The 17,118-nt window shown below is 36.0% G+C and overlaps 1 protein-coding gene across 5 annotated transcripts in view; it reads left to right on the forward strand.

Moving 5' to 3' along the window:
* Positions 1-17,118, forward strand: part of PARPBP (PARP1 binding protein) — an 82,698-nt gene that overhangs the window by 12,143 nt on the left and 53,437 nt on the right. For 3 of the 5 annotated variants that reach the window (XM_049884187.1, XM_049884190.1, XM_049884189.1), the window contains exons 3-4: positions 6,773-7,006; positions 13,690-13,797. In XM_049884187.1, the coding sequence (XP_049740144.1) occupies positions 6,773-7,006; positions 13,690-13,797 (342 nt within the window). Of the gene's footprint in view, positions 1-6,772; positions 7,007-13,689; positions 13,811-17,118 lie in introns of all 5 variants that reach the window. The other 2 variants (XM_049884192.1, XM_049884188.1) reach the window with 2 other exon arrangements.

The following is a 17,118-nucleotide window of genomic DNA, read 5'->3' on the forward strand; positions in this document are numbered from 1 at the left end:
TGCCAAATTGTCCTGTTAGTGAAATATGTCTATTTTTAAATTATAACAGATGGTATACATATTTTTATGCATCTTGTTTTTTTCAGTGAGCATTGTTTCCAGAACTTCTTCAGGTACTGTGGACAGAAAAGTGATCTCATTTATTCATTTTAACATTTTTATATCTTCCATTGTATGACTGATGAATTTTATTCGCTGGTGGATCTTTAGGTTGTTTGAAGTTATTTGCTGTTCCAAACAGCTCTACATTGAAAGGAGGTGTCTGTGCACCGAGCAAGGGGTTCTCTAGGGCCCGTACCTTACTGGTCACATGATAGATACAGCTTTAATTTGACTTGATACTACCATACTGCTTCAAAGTGGCTGTGAGAATTTACATTTATGTCAGCAGTATACAGGAGTACCATTTTCATGTCTCTCTCTCTTTTTTTTTCTATATTAGATGTTGTCAAACTTTATCAGAAAATAGAAAAAATGTTATTTCATTTTAATTTGTATTTTTTCTGATAACTAGAGCATTTAAAGTGCTTTTTCAAATGCTTATTTGACTGCGCAGATCTCTCTTCTTGAACTGTCCATATTCTTTTCTTATTTTACTACTGAGTTGTATTTGTCTCTTTCTTACTCTTTGAAAGATTATGTATATATAAATGTATATATTAATTTATTAACTCTTTATTATTCGTTTTGCTGATCTTGTATCATAGTGTGCTTCATTTTACTGACTTCTACTGAATTTTTTCTTTTATGTTGTTTCTCCAGCATTTTTATATGCCAGACCCCTGTACTGAGTCTTAGATTGGTAAGATTAATTAGTTGCTGGACGTCTTTACTTTGATGTTCCATTATCATGACCAGATCAATTTTTAAAAATAGAGCATACAGTTTGCTTCCTTATTCTACCTTCCTGTTCATATTCTTGATCTCAATGGCACCATTGTTCATTCAGCCACCAAAGTTAGATACCTGAGGGTCATCCTTGAGTCTCTTTTCTTTGCTCTTTATTGCAGTCCATTACCAAGTCCTGCTAGTTTTACTGCCTGAGGGTTTTAAAAATTTTTTATCATTAGTTTTTTTTAATCTGTCCTTTTGTTGTAGTCTGAAGAAATGCTACTAAGATAAGTAATAGATTCTGAGGTTATTTTATAAATAGAACCGACTAGCCGAGAACTAAACTTTGATGATCAGCCATAGGAAAATATGGAGAGAGAGAAATTTCAGAATACCCTGTCAGATGTGTAACTTAATAGCCTATTAATTTTCTCACCTTTAATTTTTGTGTGTGTGTGTGTGTGAGATAAAAGTCATAGCAAAGAAGAGATTGGTGCCTGATGTCTGTGTCATAAATTGAGGCAATTATTAAGAATCAGTATTGTATAAAATTAAAGGGTATAGTTTTGGAATCATACAGGCCATGTTCCAATCACTTCCTTTTATGTATGTATGTATGAATGAATGAATTACTTTTAAAGAAGTAAATATATTTTATTAAAAAGCTAAGTGAAATGTATCCTGAAAAAATTTCAGTTCTCATTGTAAGAAATTTGACGTATAGAAATATGCAGTCCAAGTCAGTTTTTCTTTAGGACTTGTTTATAGAGCAGCCAGTCAGAGTCTCATTTGTGGAAAACTCTCTATTTGCTGATGCACTTAATTCACTGTGAAAGTTCAGACTCTGGGTAGGAAGGAAGAGGAGAGGTGAGTTGCAACTGAGCTTTTCCCAGTTTGTGTACGTGTGTGTGTGATGGAGATGGTGGGTGGCCATTTAATTTTACTTCACCTCCCCATGTACGGAGTTAGCTCAGGTGTCCTTAGCTGCACAGACTTCCAAGTCACTCAGCAAAGTGAAACAAAATATACATGTGCCCGCAGGTGCATTCATAATGAGCAAGCAGTAATAAAATGGTGGAATTGGTTGTCTATATATGTTTCACCTATTTTCTCATCTCATGTTTGGGCTCTATTCAAGCTTTTAATTCTTTGAAATTTGAGAACGTGAGTCCTAAAGTATAATCCTTTCAACTGAATTTAATTACAGTAAAATTTCTGAATAACTATGTAGTAGAGTTAGTCTGTCTAATGGCTTCATTTCTTAACTGTTTAAACCAGTAACCCAGTTGCTGGAGAGTCACCTCTGCCTCATGGCTATCCCACGTGTGTCAGGTAGAGCTGTTCTGCACAGGGTTTTAAAGGGCTAATTTTTCAGAAGTAGATTGCCAAGCCTTTCTTCCACGGTGCCTCTGGATGGGCTTTTAGTTAGCAGCCGAGTATGTTAACTGTTTCCATCACCTACAGACTCTACTTAACTGCTTAAGTGGGAAAAAATAAAGGATACATTAAAATAATCTTTGGGTTTTAGTTTTTGGCATGTTTTCTGAGAGGGAGAGTATTTTAGCTTGAATGTGGTAACATCTCTCAAGCAGAGTTTTTTTTTTTATTGTAAAAATATTTATTTCAAGCAGTTTTTACTCTTGTGATTTAACCTACTTATAGATGCGTTAAGGGCTATGGCATTTATTTTCCTTATGACTTCCTTAGTTGGTTAATTTTTTCGGAATTGGCTTTATAGTTTGAATTTGTGTGGCGATTTGTTATATAGGATATTCTTTGCCCTTAAATAGCTTTGTTTAGAAGGTTACAAATGTTCCACTAGATAAAACAAATGAGTATATAAATTTTGTAACTTCATGGAAAATAATCATAGCACCTGCATTTGATGTTCAGATGTTAAAGTGACCTAACAGTGACCTAACAAATAAGAAGAGACAGTTTTAAAAATTGTATTCCATCTCCCTCCCTGCCCACACGCACACAAACAGACTTACAATTATTTTACTTTGACTATGGAAAAAGAAAGGAAATGGACCTCTCATTACCTACCATTATCAGGTGTTATTTAATATGTACAATCTCAGTTTTTAACTAGGGAAACTGACTCCAAGGGGTTTCAGTATCTTACCCAGAGGCATATAGCCCATTCAAAAACCAATTAGTTAATTATGTGAATTTTATTTAAAATTTTGAATTTTTATAAAAACTAACTTTGGTAGAAGTACTCTGAAAAATGTGTAACTCCTGCTTTTCTCATTTTATTCTTGTGAAATGCAATCCGTATATCCATCCGAGAATTGAAGTGTTGAACATTTTGAACTTCCTTCAGATATTAGCCAGCTGGCGTGTTTTCCTAGCAAAACATTTCTGATTTGACCACAGACTCTCAATCAGTTGTTACTGGTTTGAATAATAGAATATGCTGTCTTGGTGTGCACCTGATCATAAAAACTGATTATCTGGAGTGCATATTTATTTGGCTTTAAAGTGTTTTTACAGTCTGAGAATAAACACTGTTAATCTAGTCAAAACCTTTTCTCACAAGATCAAGAGCTTGCAGAGTTTTACTTCAACTAGTTATAGTCAAACAGTGCGAGGATAAATTGTACATTTTCATTAGGCAGAATCTTAGTTTATTTTTAACATGGTGTTATACTAAAAATAGTCCTCGGAATTTTTAAGATAAAACTCTTTAGTTTTATACTGTAAATAATTGGACTTATTTAAATACCATTTGGAAACTTTATGGTGTGAGATCTTTGTGGAATTGGGAAATAAAGTATATAATTTTTGATGCAATGTTGGGAAATTACAAATTTGTCTTACGTTTGGGTTATGGATCCGAGATTTGAGAGTTGCTGATTTTGTTTTGTTTATTGAACTAATTTCATGAAATATCTTAATCTTAATAATTATGATGTAACAGGTTCCTACCCTCAGGATAATGAGAATAGTTTTCTTAGTTGCCTCCTTGGATGAATAGAGAGCTAATTAAGGCAGTTAAGATACTTTGTCTTAAATTTGGGTACCCTCTGCTGTCGAGTTGATTCTGACTCATAGCGACCGTATAGGACAGAGTAGAACTGCCCATAGAGTTTCCAAGGAGCGCCTGGTGGATTCAAACTTTCCACCCTTCAGTTAGCAGCCATAGCTCTTAACCACTACACCACCAGGGTTTCCCAAATTTGGCTAGTCAGTAAAAAATGTGGCTGTTATAAAAGATAGAAAGGTAGAGATTTTAAAGAATCAAATATATAAAAAACCAAACCCATTGCTGTTGAGTCGATTCCGACTCATAGCAACCTTATAGAACAGAGTAGAACTGCCCAGAGAGTTTCCAAGTAGCGCCTGGTGGATTCGAACTGCCGACTTCTTGGTCAGCAGCTGTAGCACTTAACCACTATGCCACCAGGGTTTCCCAAATATATATATACATATATATAAAAACCCAGTGCTGTCCAGTCGATTGAGACTCATAGCGACCCTATAGCACAGAGTAGAACTGCCCAATAGAGTTTCCAAGGAGCGCCTGGCGGATTTGAACTGCCGACCCTTTGGTTAGCAGCCGTAGCACTTAACCACTACGCCACCAGGGCTTCCTCCCAAATATGTAGATGATAGTATATTATTTGGCTCTCCTTGATTTCTTTTTATTATTGTTCATTGGGTAAAGACAGATGTTACAGTTTAGTTCAAATAATTATAGCGTAACCAGTTGCCAGCGAGTTGATTCTGACTCCTAGCGACCCTCTAAGATGGAGTAAAACTGTCCCATAGGGTGTCCAGGCCTGCGATCTTTACAGAAGCAGACTGCCACATCTTTCTCCCATGGAGCAGCTGGCAGGTTCAAACTGTTGACCTTTCTGTTAGCAGCTGAGCGCTTAACCATTTCACCACCAGGGCTTCTGAATTATAAAAAAAAAAACAAAACAACTTTTTTTTATAGTGTCCAAAAAAAAAAAAAAAACCCACTGCCATTGAGTCCATTCTGACTCACAGTGACCCTACAGGATAGAGTAGAGCTGCCCCAGTGGGTTTCCAGCGAGTGGCTGGTGAATTTGAACTGCCAACGGTTTGGTAGTAGTCGAGCTCTTAACCACTGTACCACCAGCGCTCTGAATTATAGTATAGTTCTACTTAAATACCTACCTACCCAGAAAACCCAGTGCCGTTGAGTTGATTCCGACTCATATAAAATACCCACCTACCCATCTTTAAATGCAGTTGATGGGAAGATCTTAGTGTTAGTAGAAAGTAACCCATTGCTCTTCAGTAGATTCCAACTCATAGCGACCTTACACGACAGAGTAGAGCTGCCACGTAGGATTTCCGAGGCTGTAGTCTATGGAAGCAGACTGTTATATCTTTCTCCCGTAGAGCGGCTGGTGGGTTTGAATCTCCAGTTCTTCAGTTAGCAGCTAAGTGCTTAATCACAGAGCCACCAGGGCTCCTTAAAGGAACGGAACTGTGGAGGGGAGCAGCATATTACATTTCACAAAACCACATATGGATACTTAAAGATATTTGTTACTCATACTTCATTGGAAAGGAGTAGCTAGAATTTTTTATTGAATTAAGGCTGGCATTTTTTGGAGGGCACCATTATTAATGTCTGGAATATTAATGTGGGGGCAGAATGCAATCAATACAAGAGCCTTCGGCATGTTTACTGAGAGAATTTATCATGTGGTTATTGAGGAAGAGACCTTAAAGAAAACTATAGTTACATAAAATATTGACACGCAGGAATGTTGGTAACATTAGTGAGTCTGTAAGCAACTCTGTGTCACTACGGCCAGATTACAATCTGTTCTATTTCTCCTGGGAAAAAATAGCAAGCCAGTCAAAAAACAAAGGGAAAAAAAATTAAAAAAAGAACAACTTTGCCTGATGAGTAACATCTGACAACTTTTAGAAAGAAACCTGGCTATGGCTTTTTAACGCTTGTTTGTTACAGTTGAGCGTGTTCACGAACAGGGAAGATTCAGAATTATTCTCTGGACCATGGTTTTAGCTCTGGTGTTTTGCTTTCCCTGGAACAGTAATGAAATGAAATATAATTTTCAAAAAGTAATCTGTAGGATTGTTTTAAGACTTGCATTTGGAATAGTGTGGGATGTGAGAATTCACTATGGCACAGACAATTCTAAATAAGAGATTAAAAGTACATTAGCTAAAAAAACTGAAAGGAACTAAATACTAAGAGAGTCAAATTTTTCCCCAATCAGTAGTACTTAAATATTGCTTTACCCTCCGCCCCCACCTTCGGGTGGAAGAAATTTAGTGAACCTCGGGAAATAATAAGACAACGATTATATATTTGGCAGTTTGTCATGTGCAAACTTGCCTTGTTGTGTGACTACGAGTTGATTCCAACTCAAAGTGACCATGTATGACAGAACAGAATTGCCCCATAGGGTTTCCTAGGCTCTAATCTTTATGGGGAAACCCTGGTGGCTTAGTAGTTAAGAGCTGCAGTTGCTAACCAAAAGGTTGGTAGTTTGAATCCCTCAGGAGCTCCTTGGAAACCCTATGGGGCAGTTCTACTCTGTGCTATAGGGTCACTATAGGTTGGAATTGACTTGACAGCAGAGGATGGGTATAATCCTTACGGGAGCAGATTGCCAAGTCTTTTCTCCCATGGAGTGCTGTTGGGTTCGAATAGCCAACTATTTGGTTGACAGCTGAGTGCTTAACCGTTGCACCGCCAGGACTTCTCAAAGTTGGCTTAGTTTTTCATATTTTAAAAATCACCAAAACCTTTCCCTTTATATCTGGTTTCTCTGAAATTATTCCCTAGCTCAACTTGTATGTTCTTTTCAAACCCACAAGAATTCATTGTTGATTTTATTATAACAATTCAATTTGTACTTTCTGTCTGAATTATAAATTAAATACATAGCACACAACTTTACCTTTTCATTTTTGTTATCTCTTCCAGCACAGTGGAGAATTTTCAGTCTCTCTAAGTGATGTATTATTGACCTGGAAATACTTACTACATGAGAAATTGAACTTACCAGTTGAAAATATGGAAGTGACTGGCCATTATGAGGACATTAGGAAGTCTTACGATGATTTCTTGAAGAATAGTAATATGTTAGATCTGATTGATGTTTATCAAAAATGTAGGATTTTGACTTCTAATTGTGAAAAGAATGACAAGATATCCCCTGTAAGTATTTCTTCACAGTTCTATTTGAATCAGACTTAATTCTGCTAGATTGATTTCTATTGTAAGCTGTAGCATCGCCAGGTATAGGAACTTGATTATGCTTTTGCTTTTGGGGTCATGTTAGAGTGGAAACTTCAGTACCTGAAAGAAAGATTTCGGTGGTAAATTTTGTTGGACTTGTGTTATTGTTATTTGGTTGAAATGGAAGAATAGCTTTTTATTAGATGAAAAATTTTTAACAAAGAAATCAGTCCCAGATGCCTGATTTCTTTCTGAATTACGGCAGTTTTTCTTGGTTTAATGTGCATCTGTTCACTTGGCATTTGTTACATGACTTTCTGTAGTTTAGTAATACATGTTATTATTTTACTGAGATAGGGTTATTGCTTATTTAATGAGAACAGTACTATACAGTATATAGGATAATAGACTTCATTGGACTATTTCTTTTTTTTGGACATACATATCAAAAATAGCCTTAATTTTTTTATAGGATGTAAATTTAAAAATTAAGCGGAGTAGCATCCTTTGCAGTTTGGTTTTGTCCACATTACAATAAAGTGTTTTAGGATGTATTTGGACATATCTAGATTTTGTTTAAAGTGTCAAAATTATTTTTATCTTAACATTTACTGAGTGCCAACAAATAGTAATAGTGCTAATAGCTAGTAATTGCAGCCGGAATTAGAAGGAAATGCTTATTGTATCCTCTAAGGTATTCAAACATGTTATTTTTTACATAAGACTCAGGAAGAGTGTTTTGGCCACTTTTAATAGAAACCTCCGCAATAGCAGTGGTTTAAAGAAAGTGAAAGTTTATTTCTCTCATCTATAAAAGATGTCTAAAGGCAAGTAACACAAGACTGGTATAATAGCTCAGGGTTTATCAGAGACCCAGGCTTTTTCAGTCATTCTGTTCTATCATCTTAATGCTTGATCTCTACCCTCAAGATTATCTCATGCTCCAAGATGGCTGTTGGAGTTCCAGACATTATGCTGATATTCTTTGCAGTGGGAAGTAGTTAGGGAGAACAGCACTCCCTTTCTTATTACGGATGCATAACTTTTTTTGTTTTTATTTCATTGTCTAAAGCAACAACCACACCAAGCTGTCAAGGAGGGTGGAGAATATAGTCTTTATTCTAGATAGACATATGCTAGGAAAAAAAAAAAGGAAGAAGGGGAGGATAGGTATTGGCAGGCAGTTTTGATCTCTGCCTCATTGGGCCAGAATGGAGACCTTTGCCCTGTAGTGATTTTCTCAGAACACACATGTGTATGCCCACACATTTGATAAGGATATTTGTGAGCTAAAATACTTTTTATTATTCTTCTGTAGCTCTATTTCGTTTGCTTACTTGTGTCACATAGTTAATTTAGAGAGGATAATCAAACGTTTTAAGTATTAGATTGTAGGAACAACAAAGAAAATCTTCTGATAAGCCAATGAGAGTATGACCTACGTGAAGTATTTGGGGCACAATGTTTTCATCCTACTCTTTGCCTTCAACTAAGTCTCCTCATTTAAGTGAATCATCTTACAGTATGCACTATACAAGGGTATACATAAAGCAAAATAGATAGTTGCATGGGTAGTATTATTTAAGATAATTCTATGTGGCAGGCTGTCTCCAAATGTCAACATGGCTTCTTTTGCAGAACATCAGGAATGAAATTGAAGTGCCTAAGATGATACTGTATGAAGTAAAAAGTGTTCTGCATTAAACCCTGGAAGCTAACAATTTGATCTCTAATACCTACTTTTCCTCTCAGGAAATTTCCAGTGAGAAGAAAGCTGGCAGAAAAACACATCCCTGGATTAATTTCTCAAAAACTAAGTATGACCCTAGCTTATGCTAAAAGTGCCTTTAAACATATATATATCAGAAAATTCCACATACTTCTGAATTTCATGATCCTAAATTTTCATGAACTTGATAAACTTGTCTTTTTGTGTGTCTTAGTTGTTGTAGCCTAAGTAAGGTAGGGATTATGAGGAATTAAGATAAAATTAAGATGGGAATTCTGGGAACATGGTAACTTGAACACATCCCTCTTCCCTTTGCTCCCTACTTTATAATTCCTCTCCTGAGGAAAATGGGTGCTGGGTCCATGAGCATCTGGAAGCAAATAAGGCCTTGTATTTTTCTTATTCTAACTGGAGTCTAAGTAGAGAGAATTGGTACAGGGCTTGCTTTCTCATGAAATGGGTGAAACCTGAGGTGAAGAGCAGAAATGATAGGTCCTGAGAACAGTTTAGCAGCTCTTAGAGATCTGTGGACCTCTGGGAAAAGTCTCCAAATGCTCTCTGTGAGTGTGCCGGGATTCCCAGAAGTAGCTGAATAGGCACACTTACTTCTTCCTTTTGATGAGGGATGCGAGACTATGAGAAGACTTTTTTTTTTCTTGATGTAAGCAGGTGACTGGCAGCCCATTTGTTTCTATACTGCAGGTCCGTAGAGGTGGGGATCATTTCAACTTCTGTTACTTGTAGGGCTGTCATTACTTAAGGTACCTCAGTAGTCAGAGCTGATCCCAGAGAGCCAATGTAGGAAAACAGTGGACCATCTAAGGGGTTCCAGCAGCTAGAGAAAGATGAGTCAGCCAGTAACACATGTGCCCAACAAAGTAGATCTGCTAGAGGGGAATGACAACAACTTGCTTTAAAAAAAAAAAAAAAGAATACTTAAGGAAATTGAAGGACAATGCCTAAACATAAGGCTTTCTAGATACGTAAAAATTGAAGAGAGGAAAATATTTCCTAATGCAGCAGATCAGTAGATGAATTCAGGCCCAAATTAACCAAAAAAACCCAAACCCATTGCCATCAAGTTGATTCTGACTCATAGCGACCCTATAGGATACAGTAGACCTGCCCCGTAGGTTTCCAAGGCTGTAAATCTTTATAGAAGCTGACTACCACATCTTCCTCTCATAGAGTGGCTGGCAGGTTCGAACTGCCAACTTTTTTGGTTAGCAGTCAAGCGCTTAGCCACTGAGCCACGAAGGCTTCTTTAGACCCAAATTTGTATCCTGAATATCAAGCACAATAAATAAAGCACAGGAAAAAAAAAAAAATAATAAAGAAATCATGAGGGAAAAGCTAAGAAACTTGGAAGTTAAATCCAGAAGGCTTAACATGCAATAGATAGTCTCAGAAGGAGAAAAAGAACAGATGGAGGTCATAATCACTCAAGTAGTAAAAGAATATTTCCTTTCACCGAAAAGAAGCCTGAGTTTGCTGATTGAGAGTTTTTACCAAGTTTCAGCGTCTGTATTGGTAAGAAATACCTAGGCGTATCCTGGAAAAATTTCTGAACTCTTAAGGATAAAGACAAATATTCTAAATTTCCTGACAAAAAGAACAAGTTATTTAAAAGGAACAAAAAATTAAATAGCATGTCCAGACTCCTGAAAAAAGAGGACAGTGACCTAAGAATCTTGTCCCCAACGAAATGTCATTTATCAGTTAAGTTAAAGGAAGAAGTCAGGATATGCAGAATTTGAGAGCGTCATCCCTATGACTTGTCTAAGGAAAATACTTTTCAAAAAAAAGACCCTAATAATTAAACAACAGATGAACCAGAACAGATATCTATTTAGGGGAAAATGTAATAAGCAATGGAATATGTGTTTGCCTATGTAGTTAAAATGTTAATGATGGACTGGGAATAATGGAAGTGCTAAAATGGAAGGCTTATTCTAAGGGAGATTCTGATACTAGTTTAGAATTAAAACTGCTAAACATTGTAGTTTGTTGGGAGAAGTAGCAGCCAATATCATTTTTAAATAATAATAGAGGCATACAAGTCTGGTTTGAGTGCAGGAAAAGGGACGGTAGCCATTAGTGGAATGGAAAAGTATAGTAGATATTCCAAGTAAATAAGAGGGTAAAAATAGAATGAGTAGTGTGTAGTATAGAATTTGCCTGGCTTTGTCCCTGGTTCTGGAGATAGCTTTTAAACCATTCAAAATTCTGGAGTGATTGAGTGTCTGTTATTCATGGTGAGCCCCTCAGATCACACCTGATAGTTTATTCTCTGAGGTAACTCATGGTGGGCCCCTTGATATTTTATGCTAATAAGATGACACAGGTTGGGGGCTAGCCATGCCAGAAAGACTAACCACATTTGATTAGAGTTGGAACTTTGAGTCAGGTAATATGAGTCTGAGCTCCAGGGAGAGGAGAGGGGAACTGAAGATTGAGTTCAATCTCATGGCCAGTGACTCAATCAATCATACCTGCATAATGACACCTTAGTGAAATCTCTGGACACCAAGGCTCAGGTTGTGCTTCCTTAGTTGGCAATATTCTGCACATTGCCACACATTAATGTTCTGGGAGGTTGACACATCCCTTAGGACAATGGGAACTTCATACTTGGGACCTTCCCAGACACGCTGCCCTGTGCATCTCCCTTTGGCTGGATCTGATTTATATCTTTTTACTATAATAAAACTGGATCATAGTATAACACCTTCCTTCTGTGAGTCATTCTGGCACATTATGGAATCTGAGCCTGTGGTTGGTGTCTGAAGTGAGGGCAGTCTTGTGGAGGACTATGTCCTTAACCTGTAAAGGTTGGCCAAACTCTGGGTATTTAGTGTCAGAAGTCATTTGCAGGTATCAATTTATCAAATCAGTAAGGTACAAATCAGTAAAATTAATAGTGTATCACTTCAGATATATTGGAATTTTTATGGTTACCCCAGAAAGCTTTACACTATATTTTCTAGAGTCCTGGTTGTCAAATATTTTGGTCTTAGGACCCATTTTCACTTTTAAAAATTATTTAGTATCATAAAGAGATTTTGTTTATATGGATTATATTTATCATATTAAAATGGAAATTGAGAAATGTTTAAAATATTTATCAATTTATTAAAAACCCTGATAACAAACATTAAATTTAATGTAAATAACATTGTTATGAAAAATAACTGTATTTTCCAAAAGTAAAGAAAACATTTTGAGAAGAGTTACATTGTTTTACATTTTTGTAAATTCTTTAATGTCTTATATAGTAGAAAATAGCCATATTTTGATGTTCGCATCTCTTCAATATGTTGTTTTGATTGAAGTATATGAAGTAAATTTGGCTTCACATCGACCTGTAGGTGAAAGTGAAAGGGGGAAGACCTCACTGATGCCCTGAAAGGTTCTTGAGTTCCTCAGGAGTTTTTGGACCATATTTTGAGATCTAGAATAATCAAGTCTAAATATAATTAAATATGAAAATAGTTTTAACCCTAGGTAATCTCACATTTTTAAAAATAACATTTTGTTTATGGAAAATAAATTTTTGTTTTCAGCTTCTCTTCTGAAAACATCAGCCTCAAGTGTGAGAACTACCACATTTTTATGCAAATTACTGCGCGTTATACATTTTTTGCCAACTGCACAACCCCCTTGGGCATTATTTTCCTAGGTGTGCCATGTGGTTATTATTATATGTGTGGGCGCATCATTATTTACCAAAAAATACGGCACCTCTATTAAAAATTTAAGTAGTAAATTCTTTTTTCAGTGAACTCTAATTTTGAGATTGGAAGATTATATATATTATGAACAACAAAATTCTAGGTTTTCTAATTTTTTTTTTCTCTTATGGTTAATTCTTCACGAGTACCAGCTCATGGTATCAGCAGAATTGTGGCAAATCATATTACTCTTTAAGTAATATTTATTGGTAAGTTATTTTAGTTATAGCTTTGCGATAAAAAATAGCTGAGAGTAAAAGTGGTTTGAGATTTCATTGTCGTTGTTAGGTGTCATGGAGTTGATTTTGAATCCTGGTGACCCCATGTGACAGAGCAGAACTCCTCCATAGGGTTTTCTAGGCTGTAACCTTTATGGGAGCAGATCTCCAAGTGTTTCTGCCTTGGAGCTGCTCGGTTAGGAGCCAAGTGCATAACCGTTAGGCTACCAGGGCCCTTTGAAATTTCATTGGGCTTTATTAATTTAGTTTGTACCTTTCCTTCAGATTAACTCATCAGGAATAGTGTGTGTGTGTGTGCGTGTGTGCATGCGTGTGTGCCTGAATGTATATATGATACTAGCTCACTTAGAGTACATGGCATAATATAGAAATATTGAATAATGGGGCAGAGTGAAAGCAAATATCTTTTTATAAATTATCTTTTCATGGAAACTTTGCTGTTTTGTTTGAAATTGTGTTGTTTCCATGCCAAGTTTGCTTATGTACATTCCAAAATGAAACATTTATTGTGGGTTATCTGAAGATTTAGAGTGTTTTTACCACCACTTCTTCACTAGTTCACACACTTTAAGTATCTACAACTAGTGTTCTTAAAACCAGTTAATCTCGTCAGATTCTAAATCATTAATACATGAGATGATAAAATTTTTACCTATCGTGGGACCTCAGGTAAGACTTTTCTTTGTCTTTCATTTTTTTCTTCCTTAAAATAAAAGGGTCAGACTAAATTTCCAAGGTCTTTTAACTCAAAACTTGTAAAATTCTTTGAGTATAGGTGCCACTGGAAACAGAGTGAAATGTTTTCTTATGAAGTTTAATTCCATGTATACTTATGGACTGCCAAGCACGTGTCAGGTAATGTGCTGTGTCCTGGAACATCGTTGGCATGAAGTGGAGCTAGGTCTGAAATATTTTTCATAGTCAGTGTAACAATTTATTAGTAATACTCTTCATTTCCTACAGAGTCAACTACGGGATTTTCTGTCTGGCAGACAGTATGCAGTAGATGACGAAACCAATCTTTGTGTGCCGACATCACCAAGGAGTAAACCCAACCAGGATAATGAAAAGGTACTGATAAATTGTGAGTAAATTAAAGCAGAATATGACCCCTCAAATCACAATATAAATTTGATGGTACATTAGCGTTAATACTAATTTTTTTAAGAGTTTTTAGTTTATTTAAATAAAAATATATTTGCAAAGAGTAATATATTGGAGACTGATGTGAGAGTAATAATAATCAGGTTCTTTGTGGTTCTGGGCCATGGTAACAGACACTGAGTTGAAGAAGGTATCACTCTAAGTACTAGAACAGTAGTTGAAGGTCTAGGTTGCCAAAGCTATTTGAATCTTTGTATTTGGTAAATCTCACAGTTAATTATTTTAGATGGTTGGGTCTTAGGAGAATATATACAACTGAAAAACCTGTGCCTTTTGATGCAGTAGTTGAGCAACTGTATCAAGAATTCTGATAACAGAGTTTGTTGTGTAAACAACCCATAGAAAGTAGTGCCAAAGAGAGGTTTGGTCTAATATAATTTACCTGCAGCTAAATACTATGTTAGCTACCTAATTAATTACAGTAACCCCACACTAACTTTGAGTTATGTTTAAGAAAGTTTCCATGGTTAATAAAACCACCACTGGCAAGATCAAATTTAAGAGTGTTGGAAAAAGCAGTAAAATTACATTCAACATACTTAAAAAGCATGGTATGTAAAAGGTCTAGAATGTACCTACTTCCAAAACCAAGTGCTTCAGTAAGCAACCCATTTGGGCTGAAACACATCCTCCTGTAAATCCCATGTTGTACAGATTGCATTTTTAAAAGTTCATTTTATCATTGCCCTCAAATAGTCACTGTATACCTACTTCCTAGATTTAATAATTGGCTTTATATCCACATCTAATATTTTTTCTGTTTTATTTGAAAGTAAGTTGCTGACTTCTGGGCACTACTCTAAGATTCTTCAGCATACATTTCTTGAAGATAAGGATAAAACCTACAGTATTATTATCATACATAAGAGCACTTAAGCAAGCACTCATTAGTATCATTTAGTATCTTTCATATTCTTATTACTTCAGTTGTTCCCAAATGGTTTTTATGTCTCTTTAGACTCTTTAATCCAGAAGAATTCCCCTCCATCTTTTTCTTTCATTCTTTTTGTCTGATTGATTCCTAGTGGTATCATTTAACTTGTTCTTCTATTTCCTGTAACTGGAAATTACATCTGAAAGCTTGCTTAGATTGAGGTTAACACTTCATAAAAAGTGACTATAGGAATTTTATGGTTTTGATTTTCAGATTTAGATCTTTTAATACATTTTGAATTTGTTTTTGTGTGTGGTATGAGGCATATATCTTGTTTCATGGTCTGTCCTTCTCCAGTGCCTGGTCCCTCCTGATAAACACCTCCAAAGTACATGAGACATCATAATTCAAAGTCATCAATTCTTCTTCTGTCTTCTTTTATCATTGTCTAGCTTTCGTATACATATAAAGTGATTGAAAATACCATGCTTGGGTCAGTCTCACCTTAGTCCTTAAAGTGACATCTTTGCTTTTAATAACACTTTAAAGAGGTCTTTTGCAGCAGATTTGCCCAATATAATACATCTTCTGGTTTCTTGACTGCTGCTTCTAAGGGTGTTGATGGTGGATCCAAGTAAAATGAACTCTTTGACAACTTCAGTCTTTTCTCCATCTGTCATGATGTTGCTTCTTGGTCCAGTTGTGAGGATTTTTGTTTTATGCTGACATGTAATCCATACTGAAGGCTGTAGTCTTCGATCTTCATCAGTAAGTGCTTCAAATCCTCTTCACTTTCAGCAAGCAAGGTTGTGTCATCTGCATGTCGCAAGTTGTTAGTAAATCTTCCCCCAATCCTGTTGCTACATTCTTCTTCATACAATCCAGGTTCTTGCATTATTTGTTCAGCATACAGATTGGATAAGTATGGTGAAAGGATACAACCCTGATGCACACCGTTCCTGATTTTAAACCATGCAGTATCCCCTTGTTCCGCTTGAACGACTGACTCTTGGTCTACATACAGGTTTTGCATGGGCACATGAGCTCATGTGGAACCTGTTTTCTCTTTGCTCTCAGAAATATATGTGGGGTGATACTTTGACGCTGTGCAAATATCCTGTTTCCTAATAACCTTTCACCTCTGGTTTTAAGCATGCATTGATAATCCTTGTCGGAATCAGTTATTTCTTTGGGGTTTGCAAAGTTTTTAATTCTGTCATATCTTTACATTAATTAGCTGCCAGTTCTCAGTAGAGAAGAACTTTATCTTATCAACTGAGATGAACTACAATTCTCTGAAAATGACAGGGTCACTCCTGAACTCTTTCCTTTTAATTACTGATTTAGGAGTTGATATAACAGTTATTTATCATATAGGAGACACATTAAATATTTTTTCTATTTATCTTTCTCTTTTCTGTGTGTGTGTATTGCTGTACATTCATGGATTTTTATTTAGTGTTTTGAAATCAATTAAAGTCATTAATCTTTGATGCTAAAATAGGGGCGGCCTCTTCAAGGTGGCTGCTATGTTTTTTAATATACTTTATTAGACTTTTGAGTGTTCCCTTCTTTTCTGGTGAAAGAAAATACCCGGGCCTTCCTTCGAATGTTGCCTGCTTCATACCTGGTTCCTTTTAGTAGAGAATGATGTGTAACTATTTTCCTGTGCTTGAAACTAGTTTTTCTCTTATAATCTTGTTGTTGACAAAATGCTTACCAAATAGCTCTTTCTTTCCTTAGTGGTACTTAAGAAATACTTCAAGAGGGTGTGTCACTTATGTCTCTTCTCTCTGATCTATCCTGCATATTCTATAGGGAGAAAAGAGTAATTATTATTGTTCCCTTCGATTAAGAGGAATATACTAGTAACTTGTATATGTGAAAAGACCTATCTTTTGGAGATTTTTACTTATGGTTATAAAACAACATTACCTTAAAGGGATATCCATGACAAGGGATTATAATATATAGAAACTGATCGGTCTCCATTGTAAGCATATAGTTTCCTCATTTGAAAAACACTGAAAGTTTTGTTGTATTACTCCTCTATGGTCCCTTGGTTGCATAAATGCTTTATGGCCGACTCCTCATCCAAAGATTGGTGGTTTGATTCCACGCAGTGGCACCATGGAAGAAAGGCTTGGCCAGCAAAGAAAGCCCATGGAGCAGTTCTACTGTGTAACACATTAATCCTCTACTTTTTATCTTTTGCTTTCTGTGATTGTATTTTCTAAGAGAGTTTTATCTGCTAGCTAGCTGATAGATTAGATTTTCTGAGGATTGTTAAAGTAGCACCTATTCTCTTATGCATTCCTCTATTACTTGCAGGGAAACCCTAGTGGCGTAGTGGT

The sequence above is a fragment of the Elephas maximus genome, chromosome 4 (genome assembly GCF_024166365.1).
Source record: "Elephas maximus indicus isolate mEleMax1 chromosome 4, mEleMax1 primary haplotype, whole genome shotgun sequence".
NCBI lineage: Eukaryota > Metazoa > Chordata > Mammalia > Proboscidea > Elephantidae > Elephas > Elephas maximus.